Source organism: Cyanistes caeruleus, chromosome 17 (assembly GCF_971803275.1).
Source record: "Cyanistes caeruleus chromosome 17, bCyaCae1.hap1.1, whole genome shotgun sequence".
NCBI lineage: Eukaryota > Metazoa > Chordata > Aves > Passeriformes > Paridae > Cyanistes > Cyanistes caeruleus.
In genome coordinates, this window is record NC_141717.1 from 9,759,645 (window position 1) to 9,780,754 (window position 21,110).

The 21,110-nt window shown below is 41.3% G+C and overlaps 1 protein-coding gene across 3 annotated transcripts; it reads right to left on the bottom strand.

Annotated features, from left to right (window-relative positions):
• Positions 1–26: 26 nt before the first annotated feature.
• Positions 27–20,993, bottom strand: RAC1 (Rac family small GTPase 1). 3 transcript variants are annotated; one of them, XM_086854778.1, is made up of 7 exons: positions 17,246–20,993; positions 13,807–15,493; positions 7,651–7,722; positions 6,215–6,332; positions 2,622–2,684; positions 1,756–1,915; positions 27–1,590 (listed from the first exon to the last, which is right to left on the bottom strand). In XM_086854778.1, the coding sequence occupies exons 2-7, from the start codon at positions 13,839–13,841 to the stop codon at positions 1,460–1,462; spliced, it is 579 nt and encodes a 192-aa protein (XP_086710904.1). In that variant the 5' UTR covers positions 13,842–15,493; positions 17,246–20,993; the 3' UTR covers positions 27–1,459. The 3 variants fall into 3 exon arrangements, with proteins under 3 accessions (XP_086710904.1, XP_086710905.1, XP_086710903.1); XM_086854779.1 differs by lacking the exon at positions 17,246–20,993 and adding an exon at positions 4,126–4,182 and having other exon boundaries at positions 13,807–14,233; XM_086854777.1 differs by having other exon boundaries at positions 13,807–18,382.
• Between the last annotated feature and the right edge of the window lie 117 nt (positions 20,994–21,110).

Below are 21,110 nucleotides of genomic sequence, written 5' to 3' on the forward strand. Positions count from 1 at the left end.
CTCAGAAAATCAAACATTACCAACACTTGTGATTCAAGGATTTATTAAGTCATACATGCAAAACATACTGCCAATTGCATTAGCAAAAGATCAATGTAAAAACTTCACAATTTTGCAACTTTTATTTTTAAATTTTGCTTTAGTGGTTGAAAGGGTGTAGTTCAACATCATATTCCTGCCAGTTTGGAAGGTACAGAACATTAGCACTAATTACAGAACCTCACAGACCCAAGTTACCGTTACGCAATCGATGCTGCACATGGAGTGACAGAAAGAACACTTGGCTTCATTAGTCATATTACAGTGGGGGGGAACCTTGCAAATAGTGATGGTTGAAAGGTTTGTCAGTTACAGAGGTTTAAAATATAAAAATTACTAAAATGTGTAAAGCTGCTTCACATGATTTTTACACCTAGTTAATAGACTAAAAGCACCTCAGAAAGCATAACTTACTGGGTCAGAAATAACAGGAAAATAAGGATATGCTTGAACATTCTACTCTAAAAAAAAAAAAGGAAAAAAAAAGCAAACTTCTATCAATCAGAAGGTTTTAAAACACAAGTTATATTGCTCAGTAAAAAGAGATTCTACAAGAAAAGCATTTACTACATAAAAGTGGGAATGACTGATTCAGAATTGTACCTACATGAATGCCCTACTTGAGATTCAAAGGAATTTACCCATGAACACCAACCTCTCTCCACTACTGCACCTCTGGGAAAATGGTTGCTGAGCTACTCTGGCAGTGTAGTGTAAGTCAGCTGTACAGTGTCAAAATACTGTCTGGCACTATCTCCTGATCCAATCCAGTATTCCATTTATTCATCACAATACAATGCTGTCAAAAGGACTAGATACACTTCAGTAAGAATAGTTATTTTTTTCAATCACAGCAGCAAGAACTAGATTGCAACCAAGCCCTTACCAATGATAAAGCATTTACACTGTGACTCAGGGGTGTCAGTCATTGCCAGAGATGGGTGCTGGATGCACCACGAGGCAACGGCTGTGCTGGGAAAACAGTTCAGAATAAAACACATTAGAGCGCAGTGTTCTGCTAATTCCCCGGTACTTTTACTTACTGTGAAAAACTAGAAAGAGATTTTGCATTTCCTACCAGAAATTAGAGTCATTTTCAAGAAGAATCTTTAAAAAACAGTTTAGTGCTTAGTGTTTGTAGCACAACAATGCGACTTAGTTCAGCAGATAGTTTGGCAACATTTAATTGAGCAAGAAGAGGATTTTAAAAATAAGGCTTTACATAGGTGTGTCTTTTCAGGAGTTTGCTCTTAGAAGGATGCAAGGTAAGGATCATATTTTAAACAAATGAAACCATGAAACTGTCAATTGGTTCAAGAATTGATGGAAGAGAACTAATTTATAACAGAAAAAAATTGGCATGTGAATGCTCCATTGTTTGAGCAAAGCACAGGGTTGATGGGATGGGGGAGGGTGACGTTTACAGCAGCAGACATTTTCTCTTCCTCTTCTTTACAGGAGGGGGGCACAGCACTGCTCGGATGGCTTCATCAAACACTGTCTTGAGGCCTCGCTGCGTAAGTGCTGAGCATTCGAGATATTTCACTGCGCCTGGGGGAAGCAGAGACACAGTTACAGAGCAGCTCTGCACAGCTCCAGCAGCACTGCTCCCAGCCCGCTCCACAACAAAAGCCAGGCATTCCATTTAATTAAGGTACAAGGTTTTCCACAAACACAGCCTAGATCCAGCCAACAATATACCCCCTGCTGCCATACCGATCTCTTTTGCCATGGCAAGGCCCTGTGGGTAGGTGATGGGAGTCAGCTTCTTCTCCTTCAGCTTTTCAATCGTGTCCTTGTCATCCCGGAGATCGAGTTTGGTGCCCACGAGAATGATGGGGGTGTTGGGACAGTGGTGCCGCACCTCAGGATACCACTGAGAAAGACAAATAAAAAATGCTGTCTCTTGTGTGGGGGCAGTTCTCTGAAGGCTCTGGAACATCACACCTGAAGAGTCCCAGTCCTTCACTTTGGGTCAGAGTAGAGGAAGCACCCAGATCCCATCAGGGCAGGATTAGAAAAGGGCACATCACTGTTAATGAAGCCAACAGCTATTTCCATATATTATAAAAATGTAGCCCTGTAAAAGGGCTGTATTTTCCTCAGAAACCAGAAGAGCCCTGACCCCCTCCTTGTCCATAGAGACTCCTCTTTGTGCAGCTCAATTGTCTGAGGACATGGAATACTCCCACAGTCACAGAGCACGTGCAAGATGGCTGATGCAAGGTACAAGTGCTATCAACCCAATTTCTACATGCATTTGTCTTTAAACTTTTTTTTTTTCTTTTTCAAACTGTACTAAAAGGAAAGCTCCTGTTTGTGATTTCAGCACCTTGCTGGCTGAACACTTAAATTACTGTTATCAATGCATCAAGGAACAATTCGTACTTAAGTGTACTTATGTGCCCTAAACTTCCATGACTCACAAGTTAGGCAAATGGATTTCTGCTTTTTCAAATTGCATTTCATGTGGCCAGTGGGAAAAACAATTGAAAAAAAGCACCTGGTATTTTCCAAGCTCTGCTGGAAAGTGAACAGTATGATGAACATTCAGAAATAAAACGGTACCAGCTTGTCCTTACCTTAGCACGGACATTTTCAAAGGAAGCTGGGCTCACGAGGGAAAAGCAGATTAAGAAGACATCCTACAAAACAAGATGACAGAGGTCAGCCCAACAGAAAAACCACTGTAAAGTACCATGAGCAGGCCAATATCACCAGTACCTCCATCACACTGCCAGCTTTACCACACTTGCAGAAGGCAAGGTCAGCAATACAGCTGCACATGACAATCAGAGGCAGCTTTCCCTGTGGGAAATCCATTCCCAGGCAGCTACAAGCAGCCAGAGAGAAAGGGGGAAACAAGTAACAAATAAGATTGCAGTCAAATGGATAATCAGCTATTGCAGTAGCCAGCAACTAGGACACTAACACCAATGCCTTTCAAGGGCTTTTTCTCTAAATGTCATTTCTTCTTCACTGACCTCATCAGCATAGGATGTTGCAAAGTGTTAACTTTTAATACACAACTCTAAAGTACTCTTAAATTGCAAAGGCAAATTTAAATGGTACAAATTTTTAAAAAATAAATTCACACAAGAATTTCTACAATTATTGCTTTCATGCCCAAATCAGAGGCAGCTTTTTGAACTTCTTATAGAACTTCACTCCTACTGAATGCCAGTAAAAACAACATTTTAGAACTTCTCTATAACCAAATTAGGATTGAAAAGGGAATTAAAAACCTCAAAGCTCCTAGCAGAAAGAAAAATGGGTATTTCTAAGTAACTTGCACATCTTGCTCTTCAACTGAAGGCAAAAGATTCTAAGTAAGAGCTGGTAAAAACATTTCAGAGCATGTGTTTATAGTAACCACCGTATACAATTCAGGTGTCACAGATGACACGCTCCAGGATCTGCAGGCATTCAGAATAACCCCAACACTCATTTCCTTTGTGTTGATGTAAACTTGCTGTATGACCCAAAACTCATAGGCGGTGTCTCCCAAGCAAGCCCAACCTACCTCTGCATCCGTACTTACTCCGGTACCAAACGTGCTACAGAATCAGGCATTGTAGAGTGTTAGTTGATTGTGCTGCATTTCAAGGCATTTTGTTAGGTCAGCAGCTGACATCTCACTGCTAAGCACTTGCAACCCAGTTGTTCATGCATCACCCCAACAAGTTTCCGTAGCAGCGTCCCAGAAGAAGAAAGAAACAACATCAAATAATGTGATACTATGGCCACTACTTCTGTTTTCCAATTCTGCAGGTTTGTGGGGACTCAAGGGCTGCACTTGAGGAGACTCTCCTCCACTAGCTCCAGAGATCAAAAGATTTGGTATAACCACAAGGAATTACTGGAAGATCTCAGATGTCTTGCACACTACTAGGAAAAGTTATTTATTTTCAAGAAAATATTTAATCTTAGCAACTCATATAAATTTGGTAATAGAATTCTCAGATCTAGCAATTTGATAGTTCCAAGGAAAGTATTTGTTCAAAAAATAGGGGCCAATTTATCACTATCATAGGCAAGACAAGATGACAGAACTTGGAACTGAAGTTTATTGAAATTTTTACATACGGCAATTGGTTGATCTGTCAGACTGGAAGATATATTCTTACCATTGGTTCCTCCAACCTAATAACAGTAGGAGATAAAGTTACTCCTCAAATGGATTTAAGGGAAAATGTTTTCAGTCAGCAATTTCTGCTCCCAGATATTCTGAAGGAGGATTTTCTTCTTAAGAGAGACGCTGCCCTGTAATTCAGCACAACCAACTGCACCCAGAGCAGACACCAGCCTTCCCCAGCAACCAGTTCTGCACTGTCAGGGGAAACCTGCAAGATCAAACCTCTCCTGAAAAGCACCCAATTAACAATTTCTCTTTGGTTTGGTCTCCTGAGGAAACAGACGTGACCAAACCAACCAAACACCTTTTCTGTACCAACTTTTTCCTTCCCCAAATATCTGGAAATAGTAGTAGATTTCAAATGTGTTAAGGAGAAGATATCAAACCCCTGTATATGCTGAGTTTTAAATGGCATAGTGAAGGAAAAGGGACACTGAATACAGATCTTAAAAAAAAGTCAGGTTTCATCAGCATCATTGTTCTCTTCCTCTGTGCTTTTTGTTAGTTTTGTGGGATGAATCTTTGATACTGCACAAGTCTGAAATCTGAAGACTTCCCAAGAACTTCAAGACTTACCACCCTGTTTCACTTTCTGCTGCAGAAAAAACAATCCAAATAATTGGAAGTACTCCAAACCTGTACTGAACAGTTATACATCCTTGCACAGACAACACTTTTTCCCTAAGATGCTTAGACATGGAATTCTTTTGCAGTCTTCCAGAAAGCCACAGTTACTTCAGCAGGCTGAAGACATGTATGTGCATTTTGCTCTTTTGTAACAGACATTCTGTCCCTACTAAAGATCTTTCATCAGACCTCCTTCTACTTTTTTGAAAATAGTTTTATGATGTTAAGGAAAACTGAAGTTTTAAGTATCCTATAAATATCTAAGTAAGTCTAAGTCTGAGAAAACCAGCTTTCCATTGTCTCTCCTTCTAATAAAGATAGGTATTTCTGGCATTTCAGCCATAGTTGCCCACAACTGGCAAATTCATGTCAATCTTGTGTATCATAACTGATGGGAAAGCCTAATGACTGTAACTTAGTGAGAAGTGAATTAAGGAAAATTGTGAATTAAGGACAGATTACTGAAAATAGCACCAGAGTTCCTTAAATAAGATTCACATTACTCAAGAGAGCAGTTATGCTGTAGAGTGAAACTATTTTGCATTTTACATTATTAGCATTTAACATATATTTGACAGTCAACAGCAAGAGTAATCAGTGCCAAAAAACCCCTGCAAATTACCCTTTCTTATAGCACAGCTCCATCAGGTAAAAGCCACTGCTTTAAACAGATTACAAAACCACCTCTATAAAGATTAACTGTAGCTGAAGTCACACTGAAAAGAAGAGAGCAGATCACTTCAGTGTTTTCCCTGAACATGGAAAGATGCAGAATGCAGGCAGGACTTAACCAGTTACACACAGGGAAGACAGAAACACATTTGTATCGATGTCACAGCACAAACTACATCAAGCAATAAAATAACCACGGGCTCAAGTACATTGGAAAGCTGGGACACCGCAGCCTCTGTCAATACCAATAATCTCTTCATTCAGTGCTGTCTCTTTCACATGTAGAACATCTTCATACAGACTAAACAATATCAAGTGCTTAGCAGTGACAGTGTCAGGTTGCAGCCAAACATCGTCTAAAACCAAAAACAAACCCTGCCTTTGCTAACCTTAAAAACAATGGACAAGCTGATGGGACCATTCACCAAGATTTTTTGAGTTAGTTTCAGGGTGTTTTGTTTTTAAAATCACACATTCTAGACAATTCTGAGGCTGCAACTACAAAACCCAACAAGTACCAGTGCACACAAATACAGAGGGCATGCAAATTTTAATTTTTTTACAGCTGCACACACCCCAGAGATTATAAATTACAGCTACAGCACATGAAATGAAAGAGGGTCACTGTTACTAATAAATACAACTCCAGGTGTGACAATGTTAGCCTTATGTTAAAAAAGAAATGCTTTATGTTAAACAAAGCTGTAGAGACTGCTCCTGGCTTCACCCTGCAGCTCTTACTGTTTGCGGGTAGGAGAGTGGACGTAGTCTGTCATAGTCCTCTTGACCAGCTGTGTCCCACAAACCCAGGTTGACCGGTTTTCCATCAACCATTACATTGGCAGAGTAGTTGTCAAAGCTAAAAATAAAGAGAGAGTTACCTGCATTAGCTTACAGTAAAATAAGGCACCCAAGGATTTTTCCCTCACAGAGGGGGAAACTGGGGAAGGGAACATTTTCATTGCATTTGTTGGCTTCCCAGAGCCAGTAAAGTTGTTCTTTAAATAACAAGCGTGATATTGGGTAATGGAATAAAAAATTATACACAACAGACTTGGTCCAGTCTGAGCAGAAGTGATCTCTGTCATGGCTCTTCCAAAGGAAGTGTTAATCCCAGTGAGTACAGGAAAGCAGGTGATGTTCTTAGCAAGCACTTTCCAGTTTTAGTGGGACATTTGGCAAGTTAATCTGCCTCATGGTGTGAGATTTAGAACAGAAGGTACAGGAGTAACAACCAAGCAATCCTTAAAGACAATAGTAGATAAGAAAAGAGCTAATTGATCCTGCTAATTAAAACCCCTCCAAAGAAATATCAAAGCTCATAACCAGGAGCCAGTGGAGGCATCATTTTTATCCCATCACCACTGTGGGTGCAAAGGTTTTAATGACTCGTTAGGGCTAAATCAAGTTCCCTGGGAACACAGTGCAAAAATTCAAATTTAAGACAGAAAAAAGAAAAAGGAAACAGCAGTTACTAAGGCCTTGGACATGTAACAAAAGCCATCTGTAAGCCTTATTAGAATGTATTTTTGTCTGAAAAACTCATCAATACTTCAGAGAGCAGCATAGCCAGATGAAAATACAGAGAACATCTGAAAAGGGCAAAGAAGCTGCACATGTATAAAACACCCCTAACAGGCTCTGGAAAAGAGAACTGCACTAATACTGATACTGACAAATCCTTATGTGAAAGAAAAAGGGAAGCACCAGAATAAATGAGTCTCAGCAGTCTCGCCTGAGGAGCTAAAGAGCTGTGGCTGGCTTAGCACAGGACTGGCAGTAGAACAAAAAGTGGAAGGAACAAATAAACAAAAAATTGCCATCCATGTAAGACAACTATTTCTGACTATGATATAATGTTTTACAAGCTGTTCAGCCTTGGGACAGCTTATTATGAATGACATTAGAGACAGAAACACACTATTTTGGAATAGAACAACATCTGGTAAAATGTTAGCAAATGTTAGTTCCTAATCAGCCAGGCCCAGAGAGCCAAAACTGAGGGACCATCAGCAAGCACTGGTGTAACTGTGCTACAGTAAAAGCTCAAAGTGTTCCTCACACACACCTGAGGGGTGCTTGCAGCCAATTCAAACAATTCAGGTAAGGAATCTGGAATGGCAGCAGGCACTGAGAAGCTGACAAAAATGAGTTCTTTGGATTTTATAAGTACTTACACTGTGGGTATATACTCTCCAGGAAATGCATTGGTTGTGTAACTGATGAGTAGGCATGTTTTACCTACAGCACTGCAAAAAGAGAAAGTTCACATGTAAAACACATTCATCTTGAATAACAAGAAACAATGTTCCTTTTAGGGGAAGAAGACTAATTACGTTCAGACACCTAAGGACAACCAAACATCTCCACTCACTACTGTGCAGGAAAACAGCTGACAGACTGCAGCTTTGAAATTACTGGCAATGAAAACACACTTAATATAAACATTCATTTTATGAAGTGATAAATTACCAAATTTTGTTAATTTTTAGTCACAAGAAGTCCCAATAAATCCACATGTATTAACTACACTATTAACATCTCCTAGTCACCTGACTGAATACCTAGAAAGATGGCCTTCTTCCGTCTTTCTGAAATTAAAAAAAACCTGAAGTATTTCCAGATACCCTTACACAATTCCAAAACTGTTATCTTTTCCAGAAAATGGAATATAAGTGAAGTTAAAGAAAGCTTGAAAAGTATAATTCTCAACACATCATTACTTCCAAGTGTTTAAGGAATGAATACAAAATGATAACTCTCACATTATTTACTGCTGTAATTTACTGCAAAGTGACTCCCCACATGTGTTCACCCACTACTCAAACATTTCATTAACTGATCTATAGATAAATTACATTCCAGTATTAGAAAACATGGAACAGCAAACTTCTTCCTACTGATCTAATTCACAAGAGCCTCAAATAGGGGCAGGATAAGGCTCTGTTCCAGGATTCTTTCAAAACTCTGGCAGCCAGCTCGTTCGCTCTCCACCCTCCTCCCCACATTTTATCTGGAGTCAAACATTTGATTAAGGACAGCATTCAATTTTTGTTACAGTTTCAATTAAGTGTTGGAAAACTTGAAATTGGGCCAAATTTCTTTTTCAAAATAGCGACTGCAAAGACTGATTGACACTGCAGACTGGTTCCTTTGCACGCTTCCCACTTGCAGTGTATAATCCTTCCACCGGGTGAGAGATTCCAGCTGCCAGACAGCCTCACAACCCGCCCGATCCCCCTTCCTGCTCCTGGGCAGGGAAAACTGCCTTGTCTTGCAGATGTTTTATCACTACAGCCATTTGCTCAAAGCCAGTCAGCAGTAACTTTGAAACCTTGCTGCACCTACACGTATGATCGTGCCATTAGTATGAGGTTTGACTCATGAGCCTCCTGAACTAAATCTTTCACAAGTGAATTTGAGCTTTGTCATATCCATAAGTCACAGCTCAATCTCTAACTAAAGTCTCTCCATTCAATTTTAAGCAGCTCCTCACTGCATTAGCCCAAGAGGGTATTTGATAGCAGTTTCTGACATCACCTGAAATGCCTAAGCTACAGAAGAGATGCTTCAATGTGCAAAATTATCTGCGATTTTGTCCCACACATCCATTTTTAATTGTAATTTGCTTTACGTTTCTGAGCCAACACCTGGCATTAACACCCTATGTGCTGCAACTCTGACCATATCATGCAGTTTTCCAGCCTGCTTTTCACACCTGCTTCTAAGACACCAGCTTCTCATACAGTCTGAGGACTTTTTCCTTTCAGCACACAAAAGTAATTTCAACAAGCTTTAATACCATCATGAAAGGAGGCATTAAATTCTGTTCTCATTAAGTACAATCTCTGAACATTCCCTTATTGTAAAAGGTCTGAGATATACTTGTGCTCCAAAGTAAATTTACCCTTAAAAAAAAACTTGTGTGGGAAACAATCAAGGAGCAGTTCACCACGCAGATACCTGTTAAACAGCTGTCAAAAGAGGAGATCCCATCTTAGCTCCTGAACTAACCCTCTAACAAACCAGAACAAGGAGTTAAGGAAAGTTATTCCTCCCCCATAAGGACAACTTGCTATTTTAGCTGCCTGCTGATGAGTTAGATCAGTTTGGATGTGCTGCTGAGTTGCTCTCACAACACCACACATCCGGCTGTGCTGGGCCAGCACACAAAGGACAGGTGGAAAACCTTCAGGATCCCGAGCAGAGCAACAGCCAAATGCTTTGGGAAATCTCTTGAGGCACAGAGACGACACCGTTCTCACGCTTCTGGAACCTGTCTGGGCTGACGCTTCAGCTTCCAGTAAAGTCATTACAGGTAATTTGAGCTTCCAACAAATTAATGTTGAACTCAACATTCTCAGCAGCAGATCGAGAGCTATTCTGTGCATCCAGGCTCCTTTGCCCACCTTGCACTGAAACTCCCAAGTCTGCTCTGGCTAATCCAAACAGCACAGGAAGGTGGTGAGAAATTTCTTTCCAAGTTCAAAAGTGCCTGTAGTGTGTTTCTGCAGCAGCAATCAGCCAGAGTAATTTAAACAAGAAAAAACACGTTCAACAACCCCATTTCAGACTTATTCCATCCAGGTTTCTTGCTTTCTTTGCCTGTTGGCTCACTGCCACATGAATCAGATCATTATGGTCATCAGTCTTAAAAAGAAACATTAATGCCTACCTTTATAAAGCACACCTTCTAAAGTCCTTTATCAACTTTTTTAGACTACTAATTTTTGTAATAAAGCAACTTCCCTAAAGAGAATTCCAACTGTTTGGCAAAGTTTAAATCCTTGAACATAAAGGCTGAGACTAAGAATCTAAAATAACACCAAGATTAGTCATAAGATTTCTAGCAACTACTTAATCACAGCTCTGTCCACCCACTATTACATAAATGAAACTAGCAACATTTGACTGTCATTAAAAACATGGCCTACAGAAATCAAGCTTTGAATGCTTAACAAAACTACCTTAACAAAAGACAGTAGTGAGTTCATTTTTGATTCCGAGTAGCACCCAGGAATCAATGTGTTTATATAACCACATATGTATTAATTCCTAAAAACAAAACATATCTTCTTTTTATTTATGCTAACAAGTTCTATGAAATTTCCCCACTGTAGCAGAGCTCCTTGGAGCCATGTTCTACCTGCAAACAGGTGGCAATCTGCATAAAAGGCTTTGCTTGTGCCATTTGTTTCTTTCTCTGATGCCCTTGACGTACCTCTCTGGCAGACATGATGCACAACAACCCAGGTCTTTGCTCAGACATTAAAGAGCACCTGAGATTTCCCTAGTACCACCCTCAGATCAAGAGTTCAGTACTGCTGCTATAGGAGGCTTAGCTACACATACTCAGATAAGATGTATTACTCACTGTGCCACACCCTCTCCCAAATATGCTCTTCAGTACTTCCAAAACTTACTTACTTACTTCTTAAAGAACTTTTTCAGTAACACAACTTACCAAATTTCAAGTCACTGCGCTTTCTCCAGACGGCATGGGAGGGACCCGAGGTGTTCAGTGGCTCACACAAACTCGCTCAATAAGAAGTCAATTACCCTACTCACACACCCTCCCCTTCCCTCTGAGCCATCAAAGCAAATACACGCAAAAAAAGCACAGCTTTAGCAAGCAAGGCCCCAGATCAAGCAGAATTCCAAACAAGGAAATTACTGCTCTTAACAGTATTTCCACAATTAAAAAATGCCTACAAAAGAGCACAAAGTGCGACAACTTCTGTGGCATCTAGAAATTGGTAATTTCTCCAAAACACAAACTTCTCCTAACATTATACAACATCACTGGAGATTTTGTACCACTTAACGGCTGCCTTTTTGGAGCGAAAACAAAAGCTGCTAAAAATAACTTCCACCAAATGCTTTTTCTCAAGTGTCAATCAAGAGCAACTCCTGCAGTTACTCCAGCGGCTGCTCTTCATCTGTCCTGCACATTCCTCCTGCTCTCTATCATGACAGTTCAAAGCAACAGTTGTCATTTATTTTCCCCCAAACAATCACCACAGCAAAATTAAAAAAAAAAAACAAGGAAAAACATGATAGCCCAAACTAGCACACATGCCACACTTTTCTAGTCAAGTTAGTTGTCTAAACATACACTAGTCAAAACTCTAAGAACAAAACGTGAGTTACACATGAGAAACAGCCTACTCATTTACAAATTAAAAAAATAACCACAGGTACTTCTAAAGCTTTGTTTATTTTTGTTCCTAGCAGATCTTTGTGGAGGGTACATAAAACAATACCCAAGTTTTATATTACATAAGCAAATCTTTAACCTGCATTGTTTTACAGGAACACTAAAACGTTGGCCTTATCTAAGCCAAACATGACGTTTCCTAGAATACCTGCAATGCTGGAGCTCTTGAAGCAGCAACAGCACAAAGGAACACAAATAGTGAAATATATTTTAAAAGCAGTGAACAGAGAATGATACAAAAAAAATGAACAACAATACCTGAAAAGAACCTTAAGAAAGAGTTGTTTCTAACTAAAGAGGAAGGAAAAGAATTTAAACTACTGTATTTTATTCATACATATGTACAAAAGTCAGGTAAAACTACACCACCCACATTTCCAAGACAAAGAAAAACAAAAATGATAGGAAGAGGGATGGTTTACAAAGCAAATGACCCAAAGAACTGTTCTGTTGAATGAATTACTGAACATTATAGAGCTGGTTTGTGTTCTCACTTCTAGAGGAGGAAGTATACTGAACCTTTTCCCTACCCAAACATGATGCATCACATTTATTTACACATTGTAAATACAGAGTTTAGATGAATTAAAATATATATATATATATATATATATATATATATATATATTTATGTATTAGAAAAGCAATTTTGTTTGGTTTAAATTCAATATAAGCAAAAGAGTAGCCCACAGTTATCCTACCTGGCATCAAAGAATTACACTACTATGACAATGAGTTATTGAATACCACTTTCATATTCATACTGCTCCAAATCTGACACAGCAAGTCAAAACAAATTTGACACTCTGTAAGATTTATTTTTCAGCCATACTTAGCTGCCTTTTTAGGGATTCTGCATGGTTTAAAACAAACCAATAACCGCCCCCCCCAACAAATAACTTGAAAATTAAGGCATCATGTGAAATTACAGACCACTGTAGACAGTCCATTTAGCTACACTTCACTCCTCTGTCATCTACAGAAGTTTGCTGTGATACCAATTATGCTCAGTCTACACTGGGATTTTTGTTTCTCCTAAAGGAAAAAAAACCAACTCAAACTGCATAAGACAAGTCTTGTTTTCCAGCTGGCCTGTGATGTTCCCCTGAACTCTGACATCCAGTAAGAGAGAGAGAATCCCTCTGAGCCGAGGGGAATAGTGCCGTGGAGAATATTCGAAAATACCAAACACACAAACTCTATTCTCAATTCCAGCATTTCTCATACTGAAATCCAACTGCTAAACTTATGAGTTAACTCCCCAACTTGTTTCAAATATAAGTAACACCATATTAAGATACTGTAGGTGTAACAGCTCTTTACAGACAAGTATACCATTAACTATCTGTATTTCAAGTGTCTATCAGTCTCCTTTAGACAGAAGCCTTACAAGACCAGATGTCTGCAGGCAAAAAACTAGTTTCTGCCCAAAAGCATTTATGATCTGCATAGAGTTCAGCTTATTTCACTCAGTTTTTACTGCAAAAGTCAGATACCAAAAATCAAGATCTTAAAAGGTAGTAAGTTTGTTACTTTCACAAAAAGTATTTCAAATTAATATTAATTTTCCCAGATAATTAAAAACACAGCAACTATCTTAATACAATTGGACTACATCGGTGATGAAAGAACACTAGCAAGCAGTGGCAGTCCAGGGACGCGGCCCGGCCTGCCCGGCCCGCCCAGCACACCCTGTTCATTCACGGCGGCCGCTTCTGCCCGCACCAAGAAACACTCGGTCACCACCACGGCTCCAGCCTCGGAGCACCGGCCCCACGGCGATGCGGGGCTCGGCTCGGGGACGCGCACGGCCTGCGGACCCCTGCACACCCCGCTCCCGGCCCCGCCGTGCCCGCGCTCCCCTCCCCGCCCGGCAGCAGCAGCAGCAGGAAGCCGCGGTCGCCACCCACCCGCCCCCGGCTCCCGGCCACCCGCCACGGCCCGGCCAGCCCCGTTTCCTCAGGACGGCCGGGCCGCGCCCGCACCCGCGCCCTGCGCCGGCATCGCCCAAACCCCGCGGTGGGGCCCGGCGGCCGCTCCCGCCCCGCGGCCCGACACCCCCCGGGCCGGCGGAGCGGCTCAGGGCCGGGCCCGGCCGAGGGTCCCTCGGACTTACCCGTCGCCCACCACCACACACTTGATGGCCTGCATCGGGGCTGCTGCTGAGCGGAGCAGGGAGCGGCGGCCGCCTCCGCCCTGAGCCTGGAGCAGGGACGAGGCAGCGGCACCACCCAAGGCAGGGAGGGAGAGGGCGGACTGCGGGCGCAGGAAGCGGCGCCGCGCTCACATCCGGCCGGGCCGGGCCGCGCCGCGCCGGGGCCGCCTCACGGGCGGCGCCTCGTCTCGGGGCGGGAGCGGGAGGAAGGCTGGGGCTGCGCTGCTGACCCAGTGCAGGAGGTGGGCCCCGGCTCTTGCGCCGTGTACGGTGTATGCGGTGTATTCAGGCGGAGCCGTTCTGAACGGGGATGTCAGCGCTGACACTGCTGGCACAAGCCCGCAGCCCCGTCAGTGACAGGGGCTGGGCATCGTCCCACAGCGGCCCTGTCGTGTCTAACAAGTCGCTCTCGAACACAACTGCCTTTGACACCACCATGTATCCTGTCTATCACGCCTGGCACCCACCATGCAGCAACCTCATTCTCGGCCTCTCTTGAAGCACGTTAATGGTTGTGTTTACCCCACAGACGTACTGAGCACGTGTAACTCAGGTCAGTGCAATGTCCCCTCTGCTGCTGTGGGCACATGCCCACTTTCCCCAGCCAGGCACCTGTCATGGGACCATCTCTCACTATGCCAGCACTGCAGAGCCAGATTGCTCCCCTTCATCCATGGATCTTCGCACCATCCTTACTCCTCCTGATATGCATCATAACATCAATTGTGCTGGCAAATCTTCTCAAGATGGGACAATACAGGGATTGTCAGGCCTCACAGAGCTTTGGGTTTCTTTCCTCTCTCAAGCAAACCAGTTATTTCCATGAAATAGTGAAGCACAAGTCAAGCAGAGCAGGTCTTATGATCCCAAGAGTCGTAATTTCTACAATTAGTTCTTGCCATAGTTCTACTTGCCAGAGCATGTCCTGCTTGGGCTGATGCACGGAAGCACTGTTCCCTTTGTTTGCATTGTCATCTCCTCCTGGAAGGAATTGTGGGGAGAGGACCCATGCACACACTGCTCTTGCAAAGGGAGGATGAATGAAACCACCATTGGGGGTGGTTTTCCAGTAATTTGATCTCCTCTTAATTTCAGAACATTTCTAAATTATTCTGATACTACACAATGCAACTTCATCAGTGGACAGAGCATTCCAAGACAGTGACTCTCTCTCATTTTTCTTTCATTGCGCAGAGGTAATTCTAAGATATTTCCCATCAGAGAGGAAATCCTATCACTGTGAACTGAAAGGCTATTTTTGCAACACTTTATGTCTGTGTTCCCTCACACAGATGGAAGCTGAAATGAGTTGTCACTTAAGCTAAATATCTTTAACTCTGCTGCTGCCAATGACCGGGCACCCGCTCTGCTCCCACCAGGAGGGAGCTGGGGAAGGGAGGTGTGGGCAGGACCAAGTGAGGTGCGGGCAGGATCACCGCGCTCCTGCTGCTGCTGCTGCTGCTTTTGGGGCCTGTGAGATCCTGCAAAGGAACAGAGCAGCACCACGAGTGACTGACTGACATCAGATCCAGGACATGGGAAGATTCGAGGGATGTGTAAAACTGCTTCTGATTATCCACTACCTATCTCTTCCTTCACTGGTTCTATTTTTATCCAGTGTATAACAGAGGGATGATTATAGCTTTTTCTATGAAAAAGAGGTACAACAGCTTTTACAATATAATTACAAAATAGCACACAAAGACAAGGATGAAGGCTGTAACACAAAAAACACTTCAGTACAAATTGTTTTATGATCCCATCAGGAGACAAGCATTATCTTTTTACATGTTCTTTTCAGTGTTCATCCACCCTATTGTTTTGGGATCAATTGTTTTGCACTGTCAAAAAATACTTAAGTTAAAACACAGGGCATGGTTTAAATAGGTTTTAAATTGACAATTTTATACTGAATTTGATATATAATTGACAACATTTGAAAGTATCTGGAGAAATACTTACTGTTAGTCATTGAAAACAATATTACAGTTTGGGTAGATGACGATAATGGCAACATATTTATACAATTTTCCTCCACACATTTGTAAATATTTATTTCCTCAAATGTTATAAAACAGGCTATTTGGAATTTTTAAACATTTTGCATTTGAAACTGTAGCAAATACATCTCTTTATTTGCCCTGGCAGACAATTGTGTGTATGCTCCTTAACATACATGATGTGATAATTACTCTATTGTGAAATATTACTATATTTCAACTACATTTTATTTTATTCTTGCATCTTTTTTGGTTTACCTAGTTTGCAGTGTGTTTGTTTTTAAAGAGAAAAGATAACCTATATTGTGCTACAAATACTAAACATTTTGCAGTTACGGATCTTCCCCTGAGAGTGAGGAGAGCAACACAGAATATTTTGAAACATTGGTTTAACGAAAGAAACTTATAGGATGAAACATAGGGCAAAGGAGTGAGAAGTTAATAACAGAAGAATTCTCTAGCTTATTAGAAGAATTCTCAGTTTGATAAATACAACTGCAGTGCTAACTTGTATACAGAATACTTACAAATGCACCTCACAGAGGAGTAGGATGGAAGAAAATAATGAATGGCAGTGACAATAACCCATTATAAATCTTTCCATACCTGTGATAAAATCATGAATCATACAGCTGAGGCTTAGATCAGTCTTAATATTATTCCATGTTTTATTACCTTGTCTTCTCTCACCATTACAATTGTTTTTGAAAGCCTTTTTCTTAGACATCAAGAAAAAATCATTATTTAAGATTGTTTGGGATACTGCCTGAATATGTGTATTATGTGTGTGCTGGCACTGAGGGAGAATTATTCTCTTTTGTGGATGGGGAATGGCAGGGTAATCATGCTGATGCAATACTAGGAAGTTCTACTCACCATGACACAGACTATCAACATTACAGAGACAGTAATTATTTGCACTTTTGTAGTATCTTTCATTCCCAACTATTACTGTGTTCTGTAAATGACAGCTCATTAATGAAGCCACAGAAAAGTAGAGAAGGCCCAATATACACTTTGTACAGGGAAACAACCAGAACACCTGGCAGTGATTCATAGGTGTGCTCCCTTACTCACAGATGACACCTCCTGCTGACAGTGGTTCTGTTCAGTTGCCTCCAGGACACAACGTGTGCAATATTGAGGTCAAAAGTAACCTCCTGTCTTTAACAATAACGGAAAAACTGGTTTAGGGTGAAAAGCTCTAACTGGAATTCACAATCACTGGAAACTGGGGCTTGGACTGAAGTGCAAAAGCCAATTTTATGTGAAGCAAAAGTGTGAGGTGTCAGAGGGTGGAATAAGGTTTTCAGCATATTAAACTCTTCTCTCCTTAGATAATTTCTATTAAAATCAGAAACAAAAAAACCCCAAACCTCACACAAAACAGAGAGACTTACCTTACTGGAGAAAATGGGGTTTCCAGATGCTCTTTCATATTAAAATAGCTGACATAATTGTCTCTAAGAATTGTAATTAAGGCTTGATCCTAATCTGAGTTGGTGGCAGAAGTCAGGTATTTAATGATGTATTAGGTACATAGTAAGTGGTAGAAAGAATTCAATGTTAGACAGCAGTGGGCATCCAAAATTCCTTCCTGGACTCCAGATCCACCTGTGGCATTATCCACCTTTCTGGCCTGTCACTCTCCGAGCCTGTCTGCCCTCCTGTTTTTAAATCCAAACACTAGTATTTATTCCAGCTGTTTGGACAGTAGCTACCACTTAAAGCTTCTCACCTAACTGTTGCCTGGGATTCCAAGTCTTTTGCTTAATAATGTTTGATATCTCTTTATTAAGCTAATGGACCACAGATTTTCAACTGGGGAAAGTGACACTATTGCTGTGGAGAAAATTGAGAGTATCTTCACTGAACTTGGGGAGGTACCATGACATAAAATTAATGTAAGAAAATATTCTAATCCACAAGTAATGGATAGATATTCCAGACAAACAGTTTTGGCATGATTAGTTTCCTGAGTGTTGAAAAAACCCTGTACTTGCATGTAATATGTGCACTGTTCAAATATAGCAGTCAGTCTGCTCTACAGGAACCACAGCCAGCAATGAAAAAGGAACTTTTAAATGCCAGCATTTGCTGCATCAGAGAGAACAGATTAAAGGAACATGAAAATAAAATGTTAGTATGTAAATCTTTACATTAATAACAAAGCATTGTAAAATAAATGCATTCCATTCATGTGATTCTAGCATAGATGATTTCTCTGGTATATGTATAAAACAGAAACAAGTCCTGTATTTTCTTTAGGTAGCTTTTGATAAATCTCTCTTCTGTCAGGAATTTCAGTTACAAAAACCACACAAGGCTTTGCATTCACTGATGTTCATCCTCAGGTTTAGCAAGCAGTAACAGTGCTTCAACTGTTGTTGAAGGCCGTGGGACTACACACAGTAATCCCTGTATATGGCTGTGAGCTTTTTGGAATAGAGGCATCATTATGTGTTTATAAACAAGGACCTGAGACTTCTCTCTGTGTCCCTTCAGTTCTTTTTTGCTGTAACTCCCTCAGCAGAAATATGGGAGTAAGCCTTTTATAGGCATCACAACATGCGCTGTAGTGATGCATTGCTGAAGCACAGACATGTAAGCTGCAAGTGCCCCTCAACTTCTACCTATCTTGACATCAAGCATTTCACAGAAATGTGCCTTAAAATATCAAGAAAAAGGATATAAAGGTTTAACCATGACAAAAGCCCATTTGGTATTTCTAGTTTTGCTGCCTTCCATTGTCCAGTCATTTTTCACATGAATAAAACCAAAAGCTACAAGCTGTGATCTAGCTCCTGATTTCCTTAGAAAGATTTAGTGTTTGTTTTGCTCCAGACTTGCAGACAAGCTTATGGACTTCAGCAGAGCTAGGACCTAAAAAAGGACCAAACCTTCTGTGGTCGGTTTGTCTGAGAACAGATGGAATGGGAAGAAGCCTACTTCCTCCTGTCATGCTGCACAGCTGTGACTCACATCTCAACTGAACAGCTCTTGGAGTGGAAAGCAAGACAAAAACCAGACAGCTTCAAATAACGCATTAGATCAAAGCCAGAAATTAAAATCAGGGGTTCATCATATAGCATGGTCAACATTTGAAACAGAAATGCACATTTATTATAGAAATAAAACAACTGTCAAAAAGTGATGATATATTCTGGAATCTATTACTGACCATTTGTGGAAATTTTGAATTCATAAATCAATGAGGAACTACTAAATATTATGGATATACAGTAAGAAAGCTTAAGGGGGCAAAATGTAACAACTCAGTAATATTGACTCACATTTTTTCTTTGAATACAGGAATATCTGAATACTTGAAAAGAAACTTTAGGTAAAATGAAATAAAACACAAACAATTTAGAAAAGATAAAGATATTTTCTGATGCAACAGAAAACACAAGTCAGGGTTGAGAAGCAAAAGTGAGATGATGGCATTAATGTGATAGGAAATGCTCTCTACAGGCATCAACTGCAAATTGCATGTCAACAGTTTTGGACTTCTGCATACTAAAGTAATCAGTGTTTTAGCTAAATTGAAAATGATTTTACCACAATGACAGAGCTTAAATCAAAAGAGGAAGTGTGAGATGCCTTTGAGGTTTAGTTTCACTATCAAATTAATTAGTTAATTTCCAAATCTTCATGTGACAAAATCTGGTAAATCTCTTCAATTGCTATTCAATTGCATTATCTGCTAATTTCTTTGTTGGAAAGCTAAAGACTATTTTATCAATCTCACTATTTAATGAAATAATTAGATCCAAATAAATACTGATGCTAACTTGTTATTATGACCTAATTAATAATTATATTGCCTATTTTAGTGTAGAAAGTAATTTACTCTTAATCAAGATTAAAAAACTGATACTTTGTCACATCTGTTGCAATGTGCAACATGAACCAGAACTAAGGAGACTGGCAGACATCTACTGGTAAATATAAAGTTAATCAACTTCCTGATTTAACCTTTGTGTGTCCTACACTGTTTTCAGATTAATAATGGAAAGCTGCTATATGTCCTGTTCTAAAATTATTATTTCTCCATACATCAGCTTGATTCTGTGTCAATAAAATAGGATACGAAGTTTAGATCAATATATTGATTTTTCTGTTTCATTTCAGTTACTGAAAGCTGCTTGAATGGAATCTATAAACAACAGTTCTAAGGGAAAAAAAAAAAATGGTGCCACGTCCAAAAATTATATTGGTCAACTGTTCATCTTTTGGGACATATTTTGAAAAGTGTCATGATGGTAATTTATCTTGAAGACCTTCCTAGGGAATGTTTCCAAAATGCTTTTGAAATCTTGTGGGTAACCTGGGCCTGAACAGTGTATTTTTAATTCATTATGTAACTCAAGTATTGGCTTGAAAGGCAAAGCAAGCATTTCCTTGTGACAGTAGCTGGCTCACTGAATTCATCACATGGCTGTGTAAACAACAAAATTACAAAAAACCGCACCCAAACCCAGAAACCCTTATGGGCATTTCACACTGAAAGAGAGTGGGTTTAGACAGCAGGAGGAAATTCCCCCATGTGAGGGTGGTGAGGCCCTGGCACAGATTTCCTAGAGAAGCTGTGGCTGCCCCAGCCCTGACAGTGTCCAAGCCCAGGCTGGATGGAGCTCGGAGCAGCCTGGGATAGTGGAAGGTGTCCCTGCCCATGGCAGGGGGATGGATCTGGGTGGCCTAAAAGGTCCTTCCAACCCAAACCATTCTATGATTCTACAACATACATGGCCCGTGCAGGTGTCACTGAGCAGGCCGGAGGGCACACCCGGGTCACGCCCTCAGAAAATGGGTTGAATCACGGTAACCCACGGGAGGCAAAGTTTGGTATCTATCAGTAGAAGGCTCTTCCCCAAGAGAGGCTGGAACAGACTCCCCAGGGAAGCGGTCACAGCACCAAACCTGACAAGACTTCAAGAAGTATCCGGACAACGCTCTCAGGCACATAGCGGGATTCTTGGGGAGTATCCTGTGCAGGGCCAGCAGCTGGACTCGACGATCCCTGCGGCAGCCCCGCCAGCTCTCCGTGCGCTCCCAGCACGACACCGAGACGCGGGGGCCGGGCCGTGCCGGGCCGTGCCGTGCAGAGGGGCGGGGCGGAGGGGCGTGAGGGCGGGGCGTGAGGGCGGGGCGCGGGGGGCATTGGGGCGGCCCCGGGAGTGGCCCCGCCTACTTATTGCGCATGCGCAGCGAGCAGAGTCGCGCGCTGCGGCATCCCGGCCCAGCCCGTGCGGCGCAAGCGCG

What these genes read in the sequence shown, in the direction of transcription:
- RAC1 (XM_086854779.1), bottom strand. Translation starts at nt 13,841, where the DNA reads ATGCAGGCCATCAAGTGTGTGGTGGTGGGCGACGG. An exon ending in GGAGAGTATATACCCACAGT is followed by an intron (nt 6,333 to 7,650) that starts GTAAGTACTTAT and finishes CTTTATTTTTAG; the next exon opens with CTTTGACAACTACTCTGCCA. An exon ending in CACTCTCCTACCCGCAAACA is followed by an intron (nt 4,183 to 6,214) that starts GTAAGAGCTGCA and finishes TACTGTTATTAG; the next exon opens with GTTGGAGGAACCAATGGTAA.